General features: G+C 38.8%; 3 protein-coding genes and 2 pseudogenes across 10 annotated transcripts; all 5 read right to left on the bottom strand.

Moving 5' to 3' along the window:
• Positions 1-424: 424 nt before the first annotated feature.
• On the bottom strand, positions 425-3,405 carry LOC147927260 (proteasome subunit alpha type-5-A-like). 8 transcript variants are annotated; one of them, XM_087489012.1, is made up of 6 exons: positions 2,082-3,405; positions 1,642-1,852; positions 1,510-1,551; positions 1,274-1,354; positions 928-1,150; positions 425-849 (listed from the first exon to the last, which is right to left on the bottom strand). In XM_087489012.1, the coding sequence occupies exons 2-5, from the start codon at positions 1,723-1,725 to the stop codon at positions 1,013-1,015; spliced, it is 345 nt and encodes a 114-aa protein (XP_087345138.1). In that variant the 5' UTR covers positions 1,726-1,852; positions 2,082-3,405; the 3' UTR covers positions 425-849; positions 928-1,012. The 8 variants fall into 8 exon arrangements, 7 of the variants coding, with proteins under 7 accessions (XP_087345138.1, XP_087345137.1, XP_087345142.1 ...); XM_087489011.1 differs by having other exon boundaries at positions 1,642-1,857; positions 2,082-2,490; XM_087489016.1 differs by having other exon boundaries at positions 928-1,033; positions 1,105-1,150; positions 1,642-2,300.
• Positions 3,406-3,458: 53 nt separating this feature from the next.
• Positions 3,459-4,358, bottom strand: LOC109129168 (uncharacterized). Its single transcript, XM_019236822.2, has one exon. It carries the CDS (start codon positions 4,356-4,358, stop codon positions 3,459-3,461), a length of 900 nt encoding a protein of 299 aa, XP_019092367.2.
• A 1,305-nt stretch (positions 4,359-5,663) lies between these two features.
• On the bottom strand, positions 5,664-6,665 carry LOC147927259 (uncharacterized). The gene has a single exon (XM_087487371.1). The coding sequence runs from the start codon at positions 6,663-6,665 to the stop codon at positions 5,664-5,666; it is 1,002 nt and encodes a 333-aa protein (XP_087343497.1).
• A 4,584-nt stretch (positions 6,666-11,249) lies between these two features.
• LOC147927258 (uncharacterized) lies at positions 11,250-11,386 on the bottom strand (annotated as a pseudogene).
• A 3,155-nt stretch (positions 11,387-14,541) lies between these two features.
• LOC147927257 (uncharacterized) lies at positions 14,542-14,678 on the bottom strand (annotated as a pseudogene).
• Positions 14,679-17,455: the final 2,777 nt, after the last annotated feature.

Raw genomic sequence — 17,455 nt, 5'->3', positions numbered from 1 at the left:
TCAACTAAATAACCACACAAACTAGTTTTACTCGGTTTATTGTTGTTACCTTAACCAAATAGTGAAGATAAGCTATTATATTGGCCTAAGAGCAAGATTATCAGTAGTATGATAATTTCAGTCTCTTAAACACTGTTTGATTATTATATGAATTAATTGTGTATAGTTTTGAATATAAGAACTCATAATCTCTTAGATAAAATTTTCTCTTCCATTGATAACTTCTAATTTTGGGTCTCTTATTTTTTAAAATATTTTAAAAAAAAAAATTTTTTTTTTTAATTTTTTAGAATAGAAGTGGTATAAATGTGTAAACATTTAAGATTTTATAAAATTAGAAAATATTGCATTTTAATTAATTTTCAAATATACAAAATATAATAAAAACATTGATACATATTACAATAGAAGTGAAATTCATAAATGGAAAAAATGATTAATTTTAATACTGATTTGCTACAAATTAAACCTTTATATCATACAAAATGATGCAATTACAAAAAGAAAAACTATACAAAATTACAAAAGTTTTAGGTTTGTAAACTTCTCTCTCTCTGCAATTCTCAATCTCATTGCTTCTTTACATGTTTTTCACAAAGAGCCGGTAATCAACAAAATTTAGCTACATAGCATTTTGACCGGAGAGAATTGTACGGTCAGGCAAGCATGATCCGAGATATTGTAGTTCTCCGGCCATAGTCCTTTCTCTGCTTCTTGCGGAAACAAAACCGCTTTCTTCACTCTCAATCTGATTGCTTCTTCTTCTTCTTCACCTTCTTCTTTCTTACTCTCCATCATACTCTCTCTGCAGTTTCCAGGTTTGTTCACCATCGTCGTGTTCCAAATTTTCTGACAGTACATATAAAACACACATCAGAGTCTTTATTGACATATAACACCGGTTTGTGGTTTCCATTTTCCACCAACCTGGCCGATCTGCGGTCTTGATGTAGACCTCTACATCATTGGAAGTTGTTATTTTCCTGAGGCTTGCTCTGTGAAGTCATGGTTCTCAAATGGGTCTCCTTTCATCCTGCAAAACAATACTACAAGAATGATTAAAAGCAGCAGAAAATGGACCTTTTAAAAAAGTATTAAGAGAACCAATATGGTCATCAATTTCCATAATCTTCTCCACACTGCTCGGTTCCTAGTAAAAGAAAAAGCATTTTAACAAAGAACACACAACGCTAATACTTCACCACTTTTTCAAATTCCATTGGAAGTTATTCAACAAATCGAAAAACAGAGAATTCAATGTTAGAAACTAAACCAGCAATGTAGAAGTGATACGCTTCTCGACAGCAAGCACAACTCCTTCTTTAGTCTTTACTCCAATAGCAATAGAACCAAGCTGCAACAAAATCCCACACACATAATCATATCCTTAACAGTCATAACTACATCGATTAAACAAAGAAGAGTGAGCTAGATTTGTGCAAATAACCTAAAACCAATAAAAGAAAACCCCAAATCGTTATTCCTAACCCCAAGAACAAAGTAAGGAACCTGCAACTCAACATCACTACCTCTTCTTTCCTTTACTGTTGTCTGCTCATAAAAAATTTCATATCATTCAGATGAACAAGCTACTGATTACAAAGAAAAGGTTTTGACTTGCTTGACATGATGTAGTAGTACCTTAGAGAAATAGTGAGCAGGCACAGATGGTGTGACCGACTTCAAAAAACCGTTCGACATTACTTGAGGACGCCTCGGGGACATTGGATTTATGCAATGCAGACCCGTTATCTCGTTCCTTAGTGTGAATCAATCTGCAGCCATTGGAAAGGTCGCTCTGAGCTCTCAGTATCTGCTGAGTCAACTGAAATCCAGCTCCCAACATCTCTTTCTTCGCTTGGACACCACCACAAAGCAGATGAACCCGAATCAAACGACGACAAAGAGAAATTTTTTCCGACCGAAATAAACAGTAACAACAACACGATGGCAAGGTTTCTATACGGACAAGAGATTACGAAGCAGCAGCTTACAGTTATATTATATTGTACATAGTCTCAACAAAGAACCCTAATCATAAAACAATTTGCGATTTCATACTATTGTACTGAGAAACTTACCTTGTGTTTCAAATTGATTCAATCGCATCCATCTCCAAATCTCGGACTCGATTCTGTCTATCGCGATTGGCCTCCGCCGAGTCAATCGCCTTCGCTACTCAACCCTTCCTCTGATTCTAGATCCTTCGATTACAAACCCTTCCTCTGATTCCAAATGCCTTTGTCGTTTCGGGAATTCAATCGCGAGAGAAAGAGAGAGAGAGAAGAAAAAAAAAAATCGAGCTTCCCAATTTTTTTTTCCCCTTTTGTATTTTTCTCCCGCCCAACAAAATACCGACACGTAGCGTCCTTTAAACCAAGTTTCAGTCTCTTATATAAGGGGCTCTCTTAGATTTTTTTCTTTTGTTCTGATTTATTTTTTGCCCCAAAATGCTAAGAACTCTCCTATGAACCTGCCGGTAAAGAAGGTCTAAAGCGAACCCAAAGATGCCATGTTAGGCTATCGTGTTAGCGGTTGTTGGATATGTGAGATTGATTACCAGTAACACATGTGGAAGCCTCAAACCATCCACAAGATACGCAACTAAAAACCTCTTAAAAATATGGTAATTGTAAATTTAAAAATTCATATTATTCTAAATAATTTTTAGAACTTCTAAGTATCTATTTATTTGAACGAGATCATGACGCTCTTAATTATTGCAGTTTTTGGTGTTGCAACAAACACCTTTGCGGAATCACAATTCTAATAGTCTATTATGTTAAAAATAAACTCGAAAATCCCATGTTATATCATTATGTTAGATGTCATTGTAGTCATAAACATCATTAGCTGTGTGAATCTCCAGACACGTACACAAGATATCGTCATTTAATCATTGTTTTGTATTGTGTGAACAAATTTTGTTTATCCAATCATAGATTTTAATTGTAAAAAACATGAGAAAATGAGTCTAGAGGGGGTGATCCAATTATGGATTTAAATTTTATGAAAAATATCCAATCCAAAAAAAATTATTTGTTATTTAATCATTGATTTCAAATTTCTTATCAAAATCTTGTGTTATTCAATTAATAATTATAAATATCAGGTAAAATCCTATGTTATTCCTTTAGTTATTTGTTTTTGAATTTCAAAATCAACATTATAATTTAAATAAATTTGAGTGGATTTGAAAGTGAAGAATTAAATAATTAAAATCTATGGGTAAAACATGTTGTTTCAAAATCAATAAGAATTTTCAAATCCTATATTGATTTACAAATGAATGAATACCCCTCCTCCCCCTCTCTAATATGGGATAGATAGATGTAAACCATTAATTGAAAGTAAATTAGACAGCCAAGCTCAGAGGCGTGTTGTAAAGCCAAATACACTGCTACCGCTTCCGCCATAAGTGGCGATCGGATATGGTGAGAGCTTGCACTGCCTGTTTGTTAAGAGTGTAGAGGAAAGCCTTTGAAGATCCAGCCAAAACCCGCATCTTGGGATTCCTCCCTCCAAGCCGCATCAGTGAAGCAGCGAATCAGATCTGGGGTTTCTTCGAGACGCTGTCGGTTAGCACAGGTATGGGTCATAGGATTTTCTAGGGTTTGGCTTAAGTACCATTCTCGGGTTTGTGTAATTGCTTGAGTCATTGCCTTTTTCGGGGAAATAGATCTTTGTTCGAAAATTAGCTTATTACGGCATGTCCAAATGGACCACAGAATCCAAGCCCCAAGAGCCCCTATTGCGATTCCAGTCGGTGGGAGGCAGACCAGAAGTTGGGCTGTCTTGAGTCCCATGTCCAAACTCTTGATCATCGATGGGTCGAGGGGGTTTTTGTTGGTGTCGCATCCAAACATCCCTGGCAAAAGGACAGTGAAAAAACAAGTGGAGACAAGTCTCCTTGTGGCCACAGAAAGGGAAGTGGCAGCTTGGTTAATACCGCGACTTACTAAATTCTCACCCGTTGGAAGCGCATTCCTCAGTAACTTCCAAAGGAAGAATCTGATTTTTGGTAAGCAAAGTAAAGTCCAAATCTCTTTCTCCCAGTTAAAATCCTGGTACATATTCTCCTGTTGTGCTTGTTGATCTTGTTTCAAAGATAAAGTGTGATAGCCTGACTTAGCTGTATAGTCTCCAGATTTTGTAAGTAGCCATATGTATCGATTTTCTGCTCCATGTTTACTGGGTCTAATGGCCATAATGTCATCTTTGTATTCAGGAAGCATTGATTCTAATCTCTCTGGATTCCAAGTCATGGTGGATGAGCATATGAGGTCTGCCACAGTGGAGTACTGGGAATTCTCAGGCGGAGGACCCATCGGCATGTGGGTGATGATAGAGATAGCCATGGATCATACCATATACGGGTTGAGGTCTCGGACCCTATTGCTTTCTCTAGTTGAGATTTGATCAAGTCTCTGCCAATACAAATTCCTCACCATCCATGGGAGGCTGAGGCAGGCACCTCACAGTCTAAGAAAGAAGCATCACCACAGTACTTGCCCATCAATAAGAAAGAAAGCTAGGAGGCTTTCTGGTTGAGTTAAGATTCACTAGCTTACCTTAGCTAAGGGTGCATCATTGAAATCAGGTATGTCTCGGAAACCTAGGCCACCAATCTTTTTAAGATTTGTCATCTTTGACCAAGATAACCAGCACATTTTTCGTTTTTCCTCAGATTCATCCCACCAGAAACGGGTGAGGGAAGATTGGATACCTTTACACAGGGATCCACGTAGCTTAAAACACGACATAGTGTAGGTAGGCATTGAAGCAAGAACTGACTTGAGCATGGTAGTCTTCCTAGTAGAGGAGAGTGACCGATTAGACCAACTTCTTGATCGTTGCTTAATCATATCCACGATGGAGTTGAACATATCTCGTTTTTTTTGACCAAATAACTCCGGGAGGCCCAGATACTTACCAAGTCCACCTACTTGTCTCACTCCAAGTAATTGCATAGCCGCCTCTTGTGTGTGCTCACACGTCTTTGCGGAAAAGGTAACAACATATTTCAGTTTGTTTATCTTTTGTCTAGAGGCTCGTTGATATTTCTGAAGGATGGCCATTAACTCACTGCAACTTTGTTTGTCTGATTTGCAGAAGAACATGGTGTCATCTGCAAACAGGAGATGGTTAACTCGCGGGCTCTTTTTTTACACTCTGATTCCAGGTAGGTGTTTCTCTTGTTGAGCCTTATTACATAATCCGGATAAGATCTCACTGCAAAGGATGAAGATGTAGGGTGAGAGTGGGTCTCCCTGTCTAATTCCTCTTTGTGGTTCAACATTTCCTTGTGCAGATCCGTTTAGGAGGTAAGAGTAGGAGACTGTAGTTATGCATAGCATTATCCACTGGATCCAGGTTTGGTAGAAGCCCATTCTTTCCAAAACCAAGCGGATGCAGTCCCACTCAATACGGTCATACGCCTTACTCATGTCAGTCTTTACCGCCATATAACACCTAACCTTAGCTCCAGAGGTCTTGACGTAGTGAAGGTTCTCATGTGTTATTAGCACATTATCTGTTATTTCTCTTTTAGGTACAAATGCTGACTGGTTTTCTGAAATTATCGTCTGGAGCATAGGTTGGAGTCGCTTTGCTAACACTTTTGAGATGATCTTGTAGAAGACTGAGCAATGGTAATCAGACATTTACTGGGGGCTTTGAATCTTGGGAATGAGTCTGATGTGAGTTTCATTACTAGTTGCAGGAATTCTGTTTGATAGAAAGAAACTCTGGACTTCCAGGACTACATTGTCTCCCACTGTGTTCCAGTTGGACTGGAAGAAGCTGGCAGAAAATCCATCTGGACCAGGAGCTTTATCAGGGTGAATAGAGAAACATGCGTTTTTTATTTCTTCCGGAGGCGGGATAGTTATGAGTGTTTGGTTTTCTTCAGGTGTAACACAAGGTTCTATTGCTTCCCGGATGATACCTTCACGGTCACCACCTTCAGATGTGAAGAGGTTTTGGAAGTACTTAGTGATGACAGTAAGTATTTGTTCTTCTTTGTGAAAAGCAACCCCACTTTCATCTTCAATTACTGAAAATTTATTAATTGCCTGTCTTCCTCTGGTTACAACATAAAAGTATCCAGAGTTTTTATCTCCCAAAGTTTGCCATAATTGTCTGCTTCTCTGCTTCCAGAACTCTTCCTCGTCTTTATACGCCTTTAGCAGTTTTAAGTTAATGGTGGAGATTAACTCATCCATCGGAGCTTGGTTTGTCATGGCTTCCTCTAGTTGTTGTCGGTGCAGTTCAATCTCCTTCTGGCTATCTTGGTGTTTCTGTCGGGACCAGGTTATGATTTCTCTTCTGCATCGGGCTATTTTATTTTGCACTGATTCAAGCTCATCATAACTCCAAGCCTTAGATACCAGCTCTTTAACTTCGAGATTCCCTTTTAGGTGTCTGTCGTATCTAAACATGCCTTTCTTTTTTCTTTTTGACAGATCAAGGCAAGTGAGAAGAGGTCTATGATCAGATCCTTCGAAACGGAGGTATTCACTTCGACTATGAGGGAATTCCTCTGCCCATAGACCGTTAGCCATTGCTCTATCTAGGCGACAGTGGACGATGTGATCGTGTCTCTTCCCTCTCCAAGAGAGAAAGTTACCAGAATGTCTTAGGTCATAGAGATCACACTCCGTCATGAATGATCGGATATCAACATATGTTCCTTCATGCAAGTCTGGTCCCCCCCTGTTTCTCTGATGAGTCTATGATGTCATTGAAGTCTCCAGTCAAGAACCAAGGATCTTCTCTAGCAGTGCCCAGCTTGGTAAGTTCATTCCACACAACCTTCCTTTTTGTTATATCAGGTTACCCGTACACAAAGGTGGAGAAAAAGGATTTTCCTACAGCAGTTATGCGGGTGTCAATGAAATCTTTGCAGGAAGACAGAACAACAATGCCCATATGTTGTTTCCATAAGAGAACAAGCCCCCCTCTCCCAGGAGTATGGGGGGAAACCAGAAAATGGTTCGAGTAATGCATCTAGTTGAGAGAAGAGATAACATTCTCATCAGAGTTTTTTGTCTCCATGAGGAAAATTACATCAGGTGAGATAGTGGAGTTTATCTCACAGAGTCGCCGGCCTGTTGTGGGATTCTCCAAACTACAACAGTTCCAGCTCAATACCTTTAAGGAAGAGGAGGTGGTGGATTGTGAATATCCACCTTTTTCTTCGTAATAGCTGGAACTATAGAGCGTAGAGGGATTGAAGGGTTAGCATTTTGCAGTGTAGATCGTCCCTTCTCGTTAGTCTTGCGGCTGGAACTAGGTAAGGAACCACTTTTATGTGAAGCAGTTTTTTGCATTTGTGCTTTCTTTGGGGATCCAATAGCTAAATTCCTTTTTTGACTCTTAGCACCATCTAGTTTTAGGTTTTTTCTGGGAGAGGCTTTTGCTGAAGGTAGTTGTCCCCGTCCTCGCTTTGAGGGGGGGGATTGGGAGCTCCATGTTGTCATTGTTCTGCATGGCAGTTGTTGTTATAGTTTCCATGGTGGTCCCTTCAGGTTGAGGAGTCATGGGTTCAGCCGAGGCATAAATAGATGCAGCCTGAACAATTTTGTCTGCTGTTTCAGCCATCAGATTTTTTCCCTCTCCAATAATCACTCTTTGTTTTCTAGCCGCTTTCTCTGTCGGGTCAGGGACTGCAAGGTATTGGATAGTAACATCTCTAAGCTCATCCATAACTTGTTCTTTTGTAAAAATTACAGTTGGAGTAGCAGGGTGATCAGATAAAAGGTTGTCATGTGGTGCTGGGGCTGGAGACTCACGTGTGGGAGGTGAGTTTTGGTACGGTTCTTCCCAACTTCTCTCCAGTGGAGGTTGTCTTGGTCTCGAGGAATCTGAGCGCTCCCCTGCTTCTACACTCTCAGTTACAGGTTTTTCTCTCGACTAGAGGTTTCGGTTTGTTATCCGTCGGTGATCCCTTGAGAGATGGTGGGATTGGTAAGAATCTCTATTGTACTCTCTTCTTTGATAAGGGTGGGATATTTCCCTCTCCGGATGCCTTCTAGTCGTATGAGCACTGCGTTCATGGTTAATATCTCTTGAAAAATAGGCTCTTCTACTATCCACCAACAAGGAGGCCCGATTCGAGTAGTTTCCATTAGCAGACACATAGTTTTTTAAGTCTGATTGGCCTGAGATAGTTCTAGGAGCTCTAAAGTTATTCTCCGGAGTATAGTAATTTCTTCGAACTTCATGGTGTGAGGGTCTTGGTGATATGACACTTGGTTCAGGAATGCGCTTTTCACTTGCAAGACCAAGACATAGTCTCGTCTCATGCGTGAGTCTGAAACAGTGGGAGCAGTGGTTCTTCAAGTTTTTGTAGTCTAGGGTTACTAATGCTTCCTTGCCATCCGGGAAATCCACAATAGTTTTTTTGGTCAAGGGTTGGAGACCATCGATGTGAACCTGGATCTTAGCAGAGTCACAGGTAATTTCCATTTCTTCAAGCTCGCCTAGCTCTTTACTTATCACTTCCAGCATTTGAGGCTGCCAGTAGTGTTTTGGTAGTCCTTGCAGTTCGATCCAGAAGGGGATCTTGGAGGGAAACGTGTCAGAGATCACAGGCTTCCATTTTTGGAGGATAACCATCCACTGACCATAATGGTAAGGTCTATTATTCAGTACCTGTTGCATATCTTCTTCAAAATCGAATCAGAATTGGAAGCAGCCACGGCCCAGATCTGATCCAGTAGCTTTTCCTTTCAGGTTCCATCATCGATTGGCGAGGAACGGGAAGAGTGACCAAATTCTTTGTGCCGTAGGGTTTGTTAGGCGTCCCATAAGGGTGAGGGAGTTCTCCTCTATCAAAGCAGAGGTATCTAAAGCAGGAGCTTGGATTCTCTTTCGAGGAGGGGGGAGTAACTTGGGGCAATTTCTTTTCCTTTGAGGTGATGTGGGATTATGTTCTCCATGATTCCTTTTGATGTGAGGTTGGAAATTATCTCAGGGTTGCGAAGAGGAAACTTACAAGGATGATGAGATTTGCAGGGTTATACAGTTTACCAGGGTTTCAAGGGTTATAACAGTTTATAAGGGTTATCAAGAATGGGAAACGAGTTAGAGCAATTGCATAGCAGAGTGCTTACTAGTGTTCTGAGTGTTCAGGAGGGGAGTTTGGAGGTTGAGAGCGCCGGACGAGGAAGAAGCAGCGCCTGAGTTCGTCGGAGCCATCACATGGACCAGCGTGTTTTGTTTGAGCCCCGAAAGAAGTCCAGGGGATAATACTATTAACCGCTAAAAGGGAGTTGGTGAGATTTGGTTTTTTGAAAAGTTCTCTCTGTTTTGGGGGATATCGAAACTCTGAGAGAGAATTTTTGTATATAGCGTTTTGGATAAGGTAACATATAGTCATATTATGTAAAAGAGTCATATACATGCAAATTCATAATAATAATCTCCAAAAATTAACGTTTTCCCTACATTAACCTTTTTTTTCTTTAAGCATTCTTCCTTGATAACTTGGTTGAAGAATCAGTCGGCAGTACTTGGTTGAAGAATCAGTTGGCAGTTATATGATCTACAAGTGAAATCTTCAAACCCGCTTTTTTAGTTCAGTGACAATCCTAGTAAATTACTACTAATAAAAGGGACAATTTGAGCCCTCTAACAGTGTCTACATCAGTTTTTTCGGTCTATGTTCTCAAGTTGCCACATCATATTCTCAAAATTTCTTTCACTCACAATTTTCTACAACCCATGTCATTCATTAACTTTTATCAATGCAATTTTGCAAATAAATATAGGTACCAAACTCAAAACCCAAAATGCAAACTTTTAATAGGTCGAAGCTGAATCGTTTCTTCTCCCTCTATACCTCAACCTGTATTAATATCTCCCTTCCTAATGATTCTTTGAACCTATTTGGTTTTCTTCTAATTTTAGTTGTTAATTTTCCGTTGAAACAAGCATTCCCACGCACATGATTTCTATAGAGAAGACCGAGAAAATAATCAAAAAGGTTGAAACGTTGATGGAGGATCAAGTTTTTAAACTTTGAAGACAACTTATCCATGGAGAGAAAGTGAGAAACAAGCGGAAGCGCTGGTGATTAAAATCATCCGACTTCATTATCCTAAAGTAAGCTCCGACTTTAGTTTAATATTGATATCTTATTGATTTTTTTTGGTAGGCTTGATATCTTATTGATTGTTGTGATGTTTATATAATATATTTGTGTCGTTGGCTTAAACCACATCAGCATATGCATCATGCCATCATCTAACTTTGATCATTAATTGCTATCAAATATGTGGTTCCACAACATATAGCTATATTTGATCAGGATCAGATCATAGAGTATCGTGTGCACCAACTCATCACTATTCAGTTTTGCTTATTTTCTCTGGTTAGGTTATAATTAAACTATCAATATCCCCTATCTCCTACAGTGAAATACAAGATAGTTTATGATGGAAGTAACTAATAATCTGGCTGCTTCTAAATAACAAACTTACAACACTGAAGACATCTAATGGTGGTTCAGTCATGGAGTTCCGACGCCCTTTGGCTCACATGATTTGGGTAACAAAATTTTATGTCAGCTATTACTCTTCATAAGTTGTAACCAAACGCTTTTTTCTCAACATTTTTATCTTCTTTTGCCAGTTTCTGTACCCAAGATATACCGCTCTTGGAAATAGAGCACTTTAATGGACTACAAGGTTTAAACTCACTTAACCTATGACGAGTAACATGTTATTGTGCTTGACGAGCTCGAAGAATCAAACCTCAACGTCGTAATAGCTACTATGCATTTCTTCTCTGTTTTTGTAAGTAGATTTCTATAATATAGTGAATTATGATTGTGTTTCCCCGCTTTAACAAGTAACCAACTGTTTTTTGTTGAGCATAGGAATAAACAATCTTAACACTCGACATATGCAAACAATGTGTAATACCCGAACTCGGTATCCGGAATTGGTCAGCGGGTTGACTTCTTGGTTTGGCTCAAAACCGCAATCTCTAAAATTCAAATAATGAACACAACTAACCTGAGAAAAATAAATAGAAAGGAGGGGTGAGTAATTAATTACTCAGTGAGGGGGGTCAACACTGCCCACTGGAATACAATGACGACAATTTACTCACATTCAACAATAATTGCATAGCATAGAATCAGACTCCACATTCTTGATATACATCTAGCAAGCATAACGTTTTCACATAATCTCAACCTAGTACATACCAATAATATTTAAACCATATTTCTCATATCATCATCAAACAACGCTAAACCGAAATCTCATCAGTTTAGCATGGCACAAAACCAATCTCAGGCTCGTCCAATCACACGGCACGAAACAAATCTCATGTTCGTCCAATCACCAGGCACAAAACCAATCTCAGGTTTGCCCATCACGAGTCACGAAACAAATCTCATGTTCGCACCCTCACGAGACGCGAAACAAATTTCATGTTCACACCCCCTTTACATAATCTCATTTCATATCATCATTCAACAATTATCATGTTACACATCAACTCATTCTATCATGCATCATATCATCATACCATGTCATCACACTTCTATTATCATAGATCAAGTCATCACATCATAACACACAATACCAAATAATAGACATAACCAATCACATAGTTTCCAAGCCTATACAAGCAATTCATGAAATTATGCTTAGAAAGTAACCAATGTATTTCCGCAAATCCCGCCCTCACCTTAGCAATTTGGTTGATTCTCAAGTAGAAGCTAGCAACGAAAGAATCCGATCCAACAACAACCTCAATCTACAATGGTTAGATTAAACATCAAAGATTATATTCCAATAATAATCCATGATTTAATCTAATTATCAACCCAATTTAATTGTGTTGGTGTTTCCCAAATAAATTAATTAGATGTAGTTTAATAACTAAATCAAACCAATAATCTAATAATTCATAACACCATAATTTACTCCACAATCACATGCTCCCGATTTAATACCAACTCCTAAACCAGCCATAATACACGATCCACCAATATTTAATTAACCATCGTCAACGAGAATGTACGTAATTAACCATGCATGACACAACAAACAACTCATGCACGTACGTTCCATAATTTTCTGGTTTAGTTGGTTAAGTATTGGTTTAGCTAGAAACGAAAAACCTAACAACGACAACAACACGAGACGTAAAGCTTCGTTGTTACCTCTTTCTGCAACCTTTCTCGACGGCCTTGACGAACTGAACGGCGAAGTGGAGGACTCGGCAGCACAGATCTGCGGTGGTTCAAGCTTGGTGATTAGATTGGTTCCAACAATCTATGAAACACAACATAGTTCTCAGGTTTGGTTCACGGATCTTACCTCTTCGGTGAAGACGTTTCACACGGCGGCACAGGCTGAGCGCGGTGACAATCTCTGGTGTCTCCGGTGTGTGACGGTGACTAACGGTGTAGCTACGGTGGTGGTAGATGCCTTTGGTTCTCAACAATTCTTCTCTCTCTCTCTTTCTCTCTCTCTCTCTCTCTCTCTCTCTATTGGCGGCTTAGACTAGGTTTTTACTCTTGTCCAAACGAAGAGGGAGATGATTACGCTTATACATATATACGGCCTCACTCAACGACCAAACCCTTGTCGTTTCAATATTTTTCTTTTTTTTCTTTTCAAAATGGGCCTTTAATGGACTGCAGTTCAAGTGGTCCATACTTATTGAGTTTGTGGATGTTACAATTCTCCCTCACTTAAATGGAATTCGTCCTCGAATTCAGGTTTGCACGTCAACTATGTTTTCATCCTTAACGAGCTTATGGCATTCTTAACATAACTCTTAAAACGATTCAATTGTCCTTTAAAGAATCGAATAACAAGTAGTGTTACAATAACTGAATAAAACATAAATCGAAAATCCCAAAATCTGATAAAGGTAAAAGAAAAGAAACAAATTCCAAACATAAATCCAATCCTACATCAATCTAGCCGTTTCCCCAAGGCTAATCTTTTTGGTGATGGTGGCAATTGCTCTTCATCTCTGTTGTATTGTTTCACTCTGCAATCCCTGGCATAGTGGCCGAGTCGCCCACACTTATGGCAATAATCAACACCTTTTGGACAGTTCTCCCTTTTATGCCCCAACTCACCACACTTCATGCAACCTCCTAAAGTTATCCAACAAACTCCACGGTGTGACTTTCCACAAGTACCACATGCTAGTCCTTGATCCTGCATTGGTCCATCAATTTGGTTATCCCAAGTCTTCTTACTAGAGATTGTCCCCTTTGTAGCTTTTGCATGTGCTTCTTTGTTTTGATTCATCTCCTTTTCCAACCCGATCTCCAAATTAGCAGCTTTTTCCACTAGTTCAATCTTACTGTGATAGTCGTACATCTCACATCGATTCTTGAGCTCAATCCTCAAACCCCTCAGAAACCTACGAATCAACTCATCCTCATTCATGAATCTACCAGCAAACCTGCTCAGTCGATCAAACTCCCTATCATAGTCTCGCACCGTCGTGGAGCCTTGACGAAGCTCCAGAAACTCATTCTCCATACGATCCATAGCCTCTCTAGGAAAATACTTCCTTGAGAATTCGGTCTTAAAATCCTCCCAAGTCAGCTCATACCGTCCTTGTGCTTGTTCTACCACCTTTTCCCACCATACCAGTGCCTCATCCTTCAGATATTGCACCGCCAAGTCCCTACGATACTCATGTGGACACCTAGTGTTATCCAAATTCCTCTCTAATCTCTTCCTCCAGTTGTCAGCATCAATAGGATTAGACTTTCCACCAAAAGTTTCCATGCCCATGTCCTTCAAATTCCTCATAGCCTCCCAGTATGACGGACCCTGCACCTGGACCGGTGGGGGCGGAGGTGGGGCTACCCTCTCTGGTGCATCATTCACTGGTGCATCATGTTGTGGTGGAATCACTCCTGGTGCTCCTCTCAAATTTGGCTCCCTTTGCATGAATTCCTGGAACCGACGAAATTGCTCAAACATAGCCATCTCATTAGGCTCTCCCGCCCGAGCTACATTGACATGCACGACTTCCGGCTGTTCTTCATGCACTGGGCTCTCAGCCCTCACTCTTGGTTGTGTAGCATCCTTTGCTTGTCCTCCACGTTTTCCCTTTGGTGGCATCTAGACAAATTGGAAACAAGCCAAATTAGTAACCCTCCTCAGGACTGCCTCCCGGGTCGGAACCGGTTTGACATAACCTGAGGCTCTGATACCAAAATTGTAATACCCAAACTCGGTATCCGGAATTGGTCAGCGGGTTGACTTCTTGGTTTGGCTCAAAACCGCAATCTCTAAAATTCAAATAATGAACACAACTAACCTGAGAAAAATAAATAGAAAGGAGGGGTGAGTAATTAATTACTCAGTGAGGGGGGTCAACACTGCCCACTGGAATACAATGACGACAATCTACTCACATTCAACAATAATTGCATAGCATAGAATCAGACTCCACATTCTTGATATACATCTAGCAAGCATAACGTTTTCACATAATCTCAACCTAGTACATACCAATAATATTTAAACCATATTTCTCATATCATCATCAAACAACGCTAAACCGAAATCTCATCAGTTTAGCATGGCACAAAACCAATCTCAGGCTCGTCCAATCACACGGCACGAAAAAAATCTCATGTTCGTCCAATCACCAGGCACAAAACCAATCTCAGGTTTGCCCATCACGAGTCACGAAACAAATCTCATGTTCGCACCCTCACGAGACGCGAAACAAATTTCATGTTCACACCCCCTTTACATAATCTCATTTCATATCATCATTCAACAATTATCATGTTACACATCAACTCATTCTATCATGCATCATATCATCATACCATGTCATCACACTTCTATTATCATAGATCAAGTCATCACATCATAACACACAATACCAAATAATAGACATAACCAATCACATAGTTTCCAAGCCTATACAAGCAATTCATGAAATTATGCTTAGAAAGTAACCAATGTATTTCCGCAAATCCCGCCCTCACCTTAGCAATTTGGTTGATTCTCAAGTAGAAGCTAGCAACGAAAGAATCCGATCCAACAACAACCTCAATCTGCAATGGTTAGATTAAACATCAAAGATTATATTCCAATAATAATCCATGATTTAATCTAATTATCAACCCAATTTAATTGTGTTGGTGTTTCCCAAATAAATTAATTAGATGTAGTTTAATAATTAAATCAAACCAACAATCTAATAATTCATAACACCGTAATTTACTCCACAATCACATGCTCCCGATTTAATACCAACTCCTAAACCAGCCATAATACACGATCCACCAATATTTAATTAACCATCGTCAACGAGAACGTACGTAATTAACGATGCATGACACCACAAACAACTCATGCACGTACGTTCCATAATTTTCTGGTTTAGTTGGTTAAGTATTGGTTTAGCTATAAACGAAAAACCTAACAACGACAACAACACGAGACGTAAAGCTTCGTTGTTACCTCTTTCTGCAACCTTTCTCGACGGCCTTGACGAACTGAACGGCGAAGTGGAGGACTCGGCAGCACAGATCTGCGGTGGTTCAAGCTTGGTGATTAGATTGGTTCCAACAATCTATGAAACACAACATAGTTCTCAGGTTTGGTTCACGGATCTTACCTTTTCGGTGAAGACGTTTCACACGGCAGCACAGGCTGAGCGCGGTGACAATCTCTGGTGTCTCCTGTGTGTGACGGTGACTAACGGTGTAGCTTTGGTGGTGGTAGATGCCTTTGGTTCTCAACAATTCTTCTCTCTCTCTCTCTATTGGCGGCTTAGACTAGGTTTTTACTCTTGTCCAAACGAAGAGGGAGATGATTACGCTTATACATATATACGGCCTCACTCAACGACCAAACCCTTGTCGTTTCAATATTTTTTTTTTTCTTTTCAAAATGGGCCTTTAATGGACTGCAATTCAAGTGGTCCATACATATAGAGTTTGTGGATGTTACACAATGGATAGAGGAGAAATCTGAGTTTTCAAAAAGATAAACCATTCCCCGATTATATGATGAATACACCATAAAATAAATCAACAGTAAGGTAAACCATGTTATACTAGAATTAAAAATTGTGCTTTTTTTTGTGATTTGCTTATGGTTTTTGATTTTAAGTGATATCATGATCTCTTTATGTCAAGGTCGAGAAGACAAATCTCAGATTTGATGCTTTTTCCAACACTACCACACATTTAAGCTTCCTCTTCAACAAGTGAATCAATAGAGTTCCAAATAATATGTGATGTGTGTTTCTACGACTACTAAACTGGAAATATTTGTTAGTCTATGGACTCTATACTATGACCTTCAAAGTATATCATGCTATTGCTAATTACATTACCAAAAATGTATACATATTTTAGCTCAAAGAAGAGAGAGAGAGAGAGAGATTACATTCGAGTACTATATAGACTATAGAGTATAGACATTGGACACCTTCCACATAATTGAAAAATGCTTTTAATGGTAAGTGCTCAGTTTCACAAGAACCTGCTAGAGAATCTGAGAATATATAGATGTCCACAACTTTATTTTTAAGGCTACAAAAAGTAATCACAAACCTATATTATATTCCATGGTTGATCCTCATTCCTAATTAGTACAAAAACATTTAAAATTTGAAATCCAATATAACATTGTCTATTTGTATTTACTTGGTGTATACAGTAATCATCACTTGTTGTGGTTGAAACAAAGTCTTTGGCTTTTTAACAAGCCATCTACAATAAGTGACTAATTTCAGGATAACAGACTTTCAATTGCTTATGAACCAAATAATTAGTTAAGCTGGAAACTGTACTAAGCCCTTGATGCAAAGGTAAGGTTTTGTATCTTTTGTGTATACTTTTGTTTTTTTATGCAGAGGAAGTTGTAAACAATAATGAAGTTTTGTCTTTTTGAAGTATCTCATGAGCATTTTGATGGAGTGTAAAGAATCTCTTTTTTGTTTTAGGTAGTGAAAGATGGATTGATATTCAATGGTGATTTTATTTTTGTTATAAAAACAAAATGTATTGATATTTTCGGCTCTTAAGTCTTAACTAATTGGTACGGACACATGCGTGATTGTGGTGCAAAAGTTAATACATTTTCTAATAACCATAATATTTTAGTAAGTTACATTGGTTCATTATGTGAAAGCATCTGCTAAATATGTATGCATATTATCAGTAGAATCTTAACCATCAAGTTAAAAATTTTTCTTATTTCTCCTGTCCATTATATTGTAAACTCATTTAATTGTGTATGCCTGACAGAAACAAAAAAAAATTGAAATCAAACTATTTGAGAGTAGTATTGTCCAAAAACTCACAGTTCAAATCAAATAAATTAATTCTACTTAAACAAAAAAAAATATTATAGAAATATACTTAAAATAACAAATAATTAGAAATTAAACCGCGTGCGGAATAGCCCCTAGTATTGATATACAAGTAGCAAAT

This window comes from Camelina sativa, chromosome 15 (assembly GCF_030686135.1).
Source record: "Camelina sativa cultivar CO46 ecotype springtype chromosome 15, ASM3068613v1".
Classification (NCBI taxonomy): domain Eukaryota; kingdom Viridiplantae; phylum Streptophyta; class Magnoliopsida; order Brassicales; family Brassicaceae; genus Camelina; species Camelina sativa.
This window is presented reverse-complemented; position numbering and strand designations above follow the sequence as displayed.

Coding starts and splice junctions, on each gene's coding strand:
- LOC147927260 (XM_087489012.1), bottom strand. CDS start 1,725: ATGTCCCCGAGGCGTCCTCAAGTAATGTCGAACGGTTTTTTGAAGTCG. Junction 1,552..1,641: donor CTGCTCACTATTTCTCTAAG/GTACTACTACAT, acceptor TTTTATGAGCAG/ACAACAGTAAAGGAAAGAAG. Junction 1,151..1,273: donor GTATCACTTCTACATTGCTG/GTTTAGTTTCTA, acceptor TTCTTTTACTAG/GAACCGAGCAGTGTGGAGAA.
- LOC147927259 (XM_087487371.1), bottom strand. CDS start 6,665: ATGACGGAGTGTGATCTCTATGACCTAAGACATTCTGGTAACTTTCTC.
- LOC109129168 (XM_019236822.2), bottom strand. CDS start 4,358: ATGGCTATCTCTATCATCACCCACATGCCGATGGGTCCTCCGCCTGAG.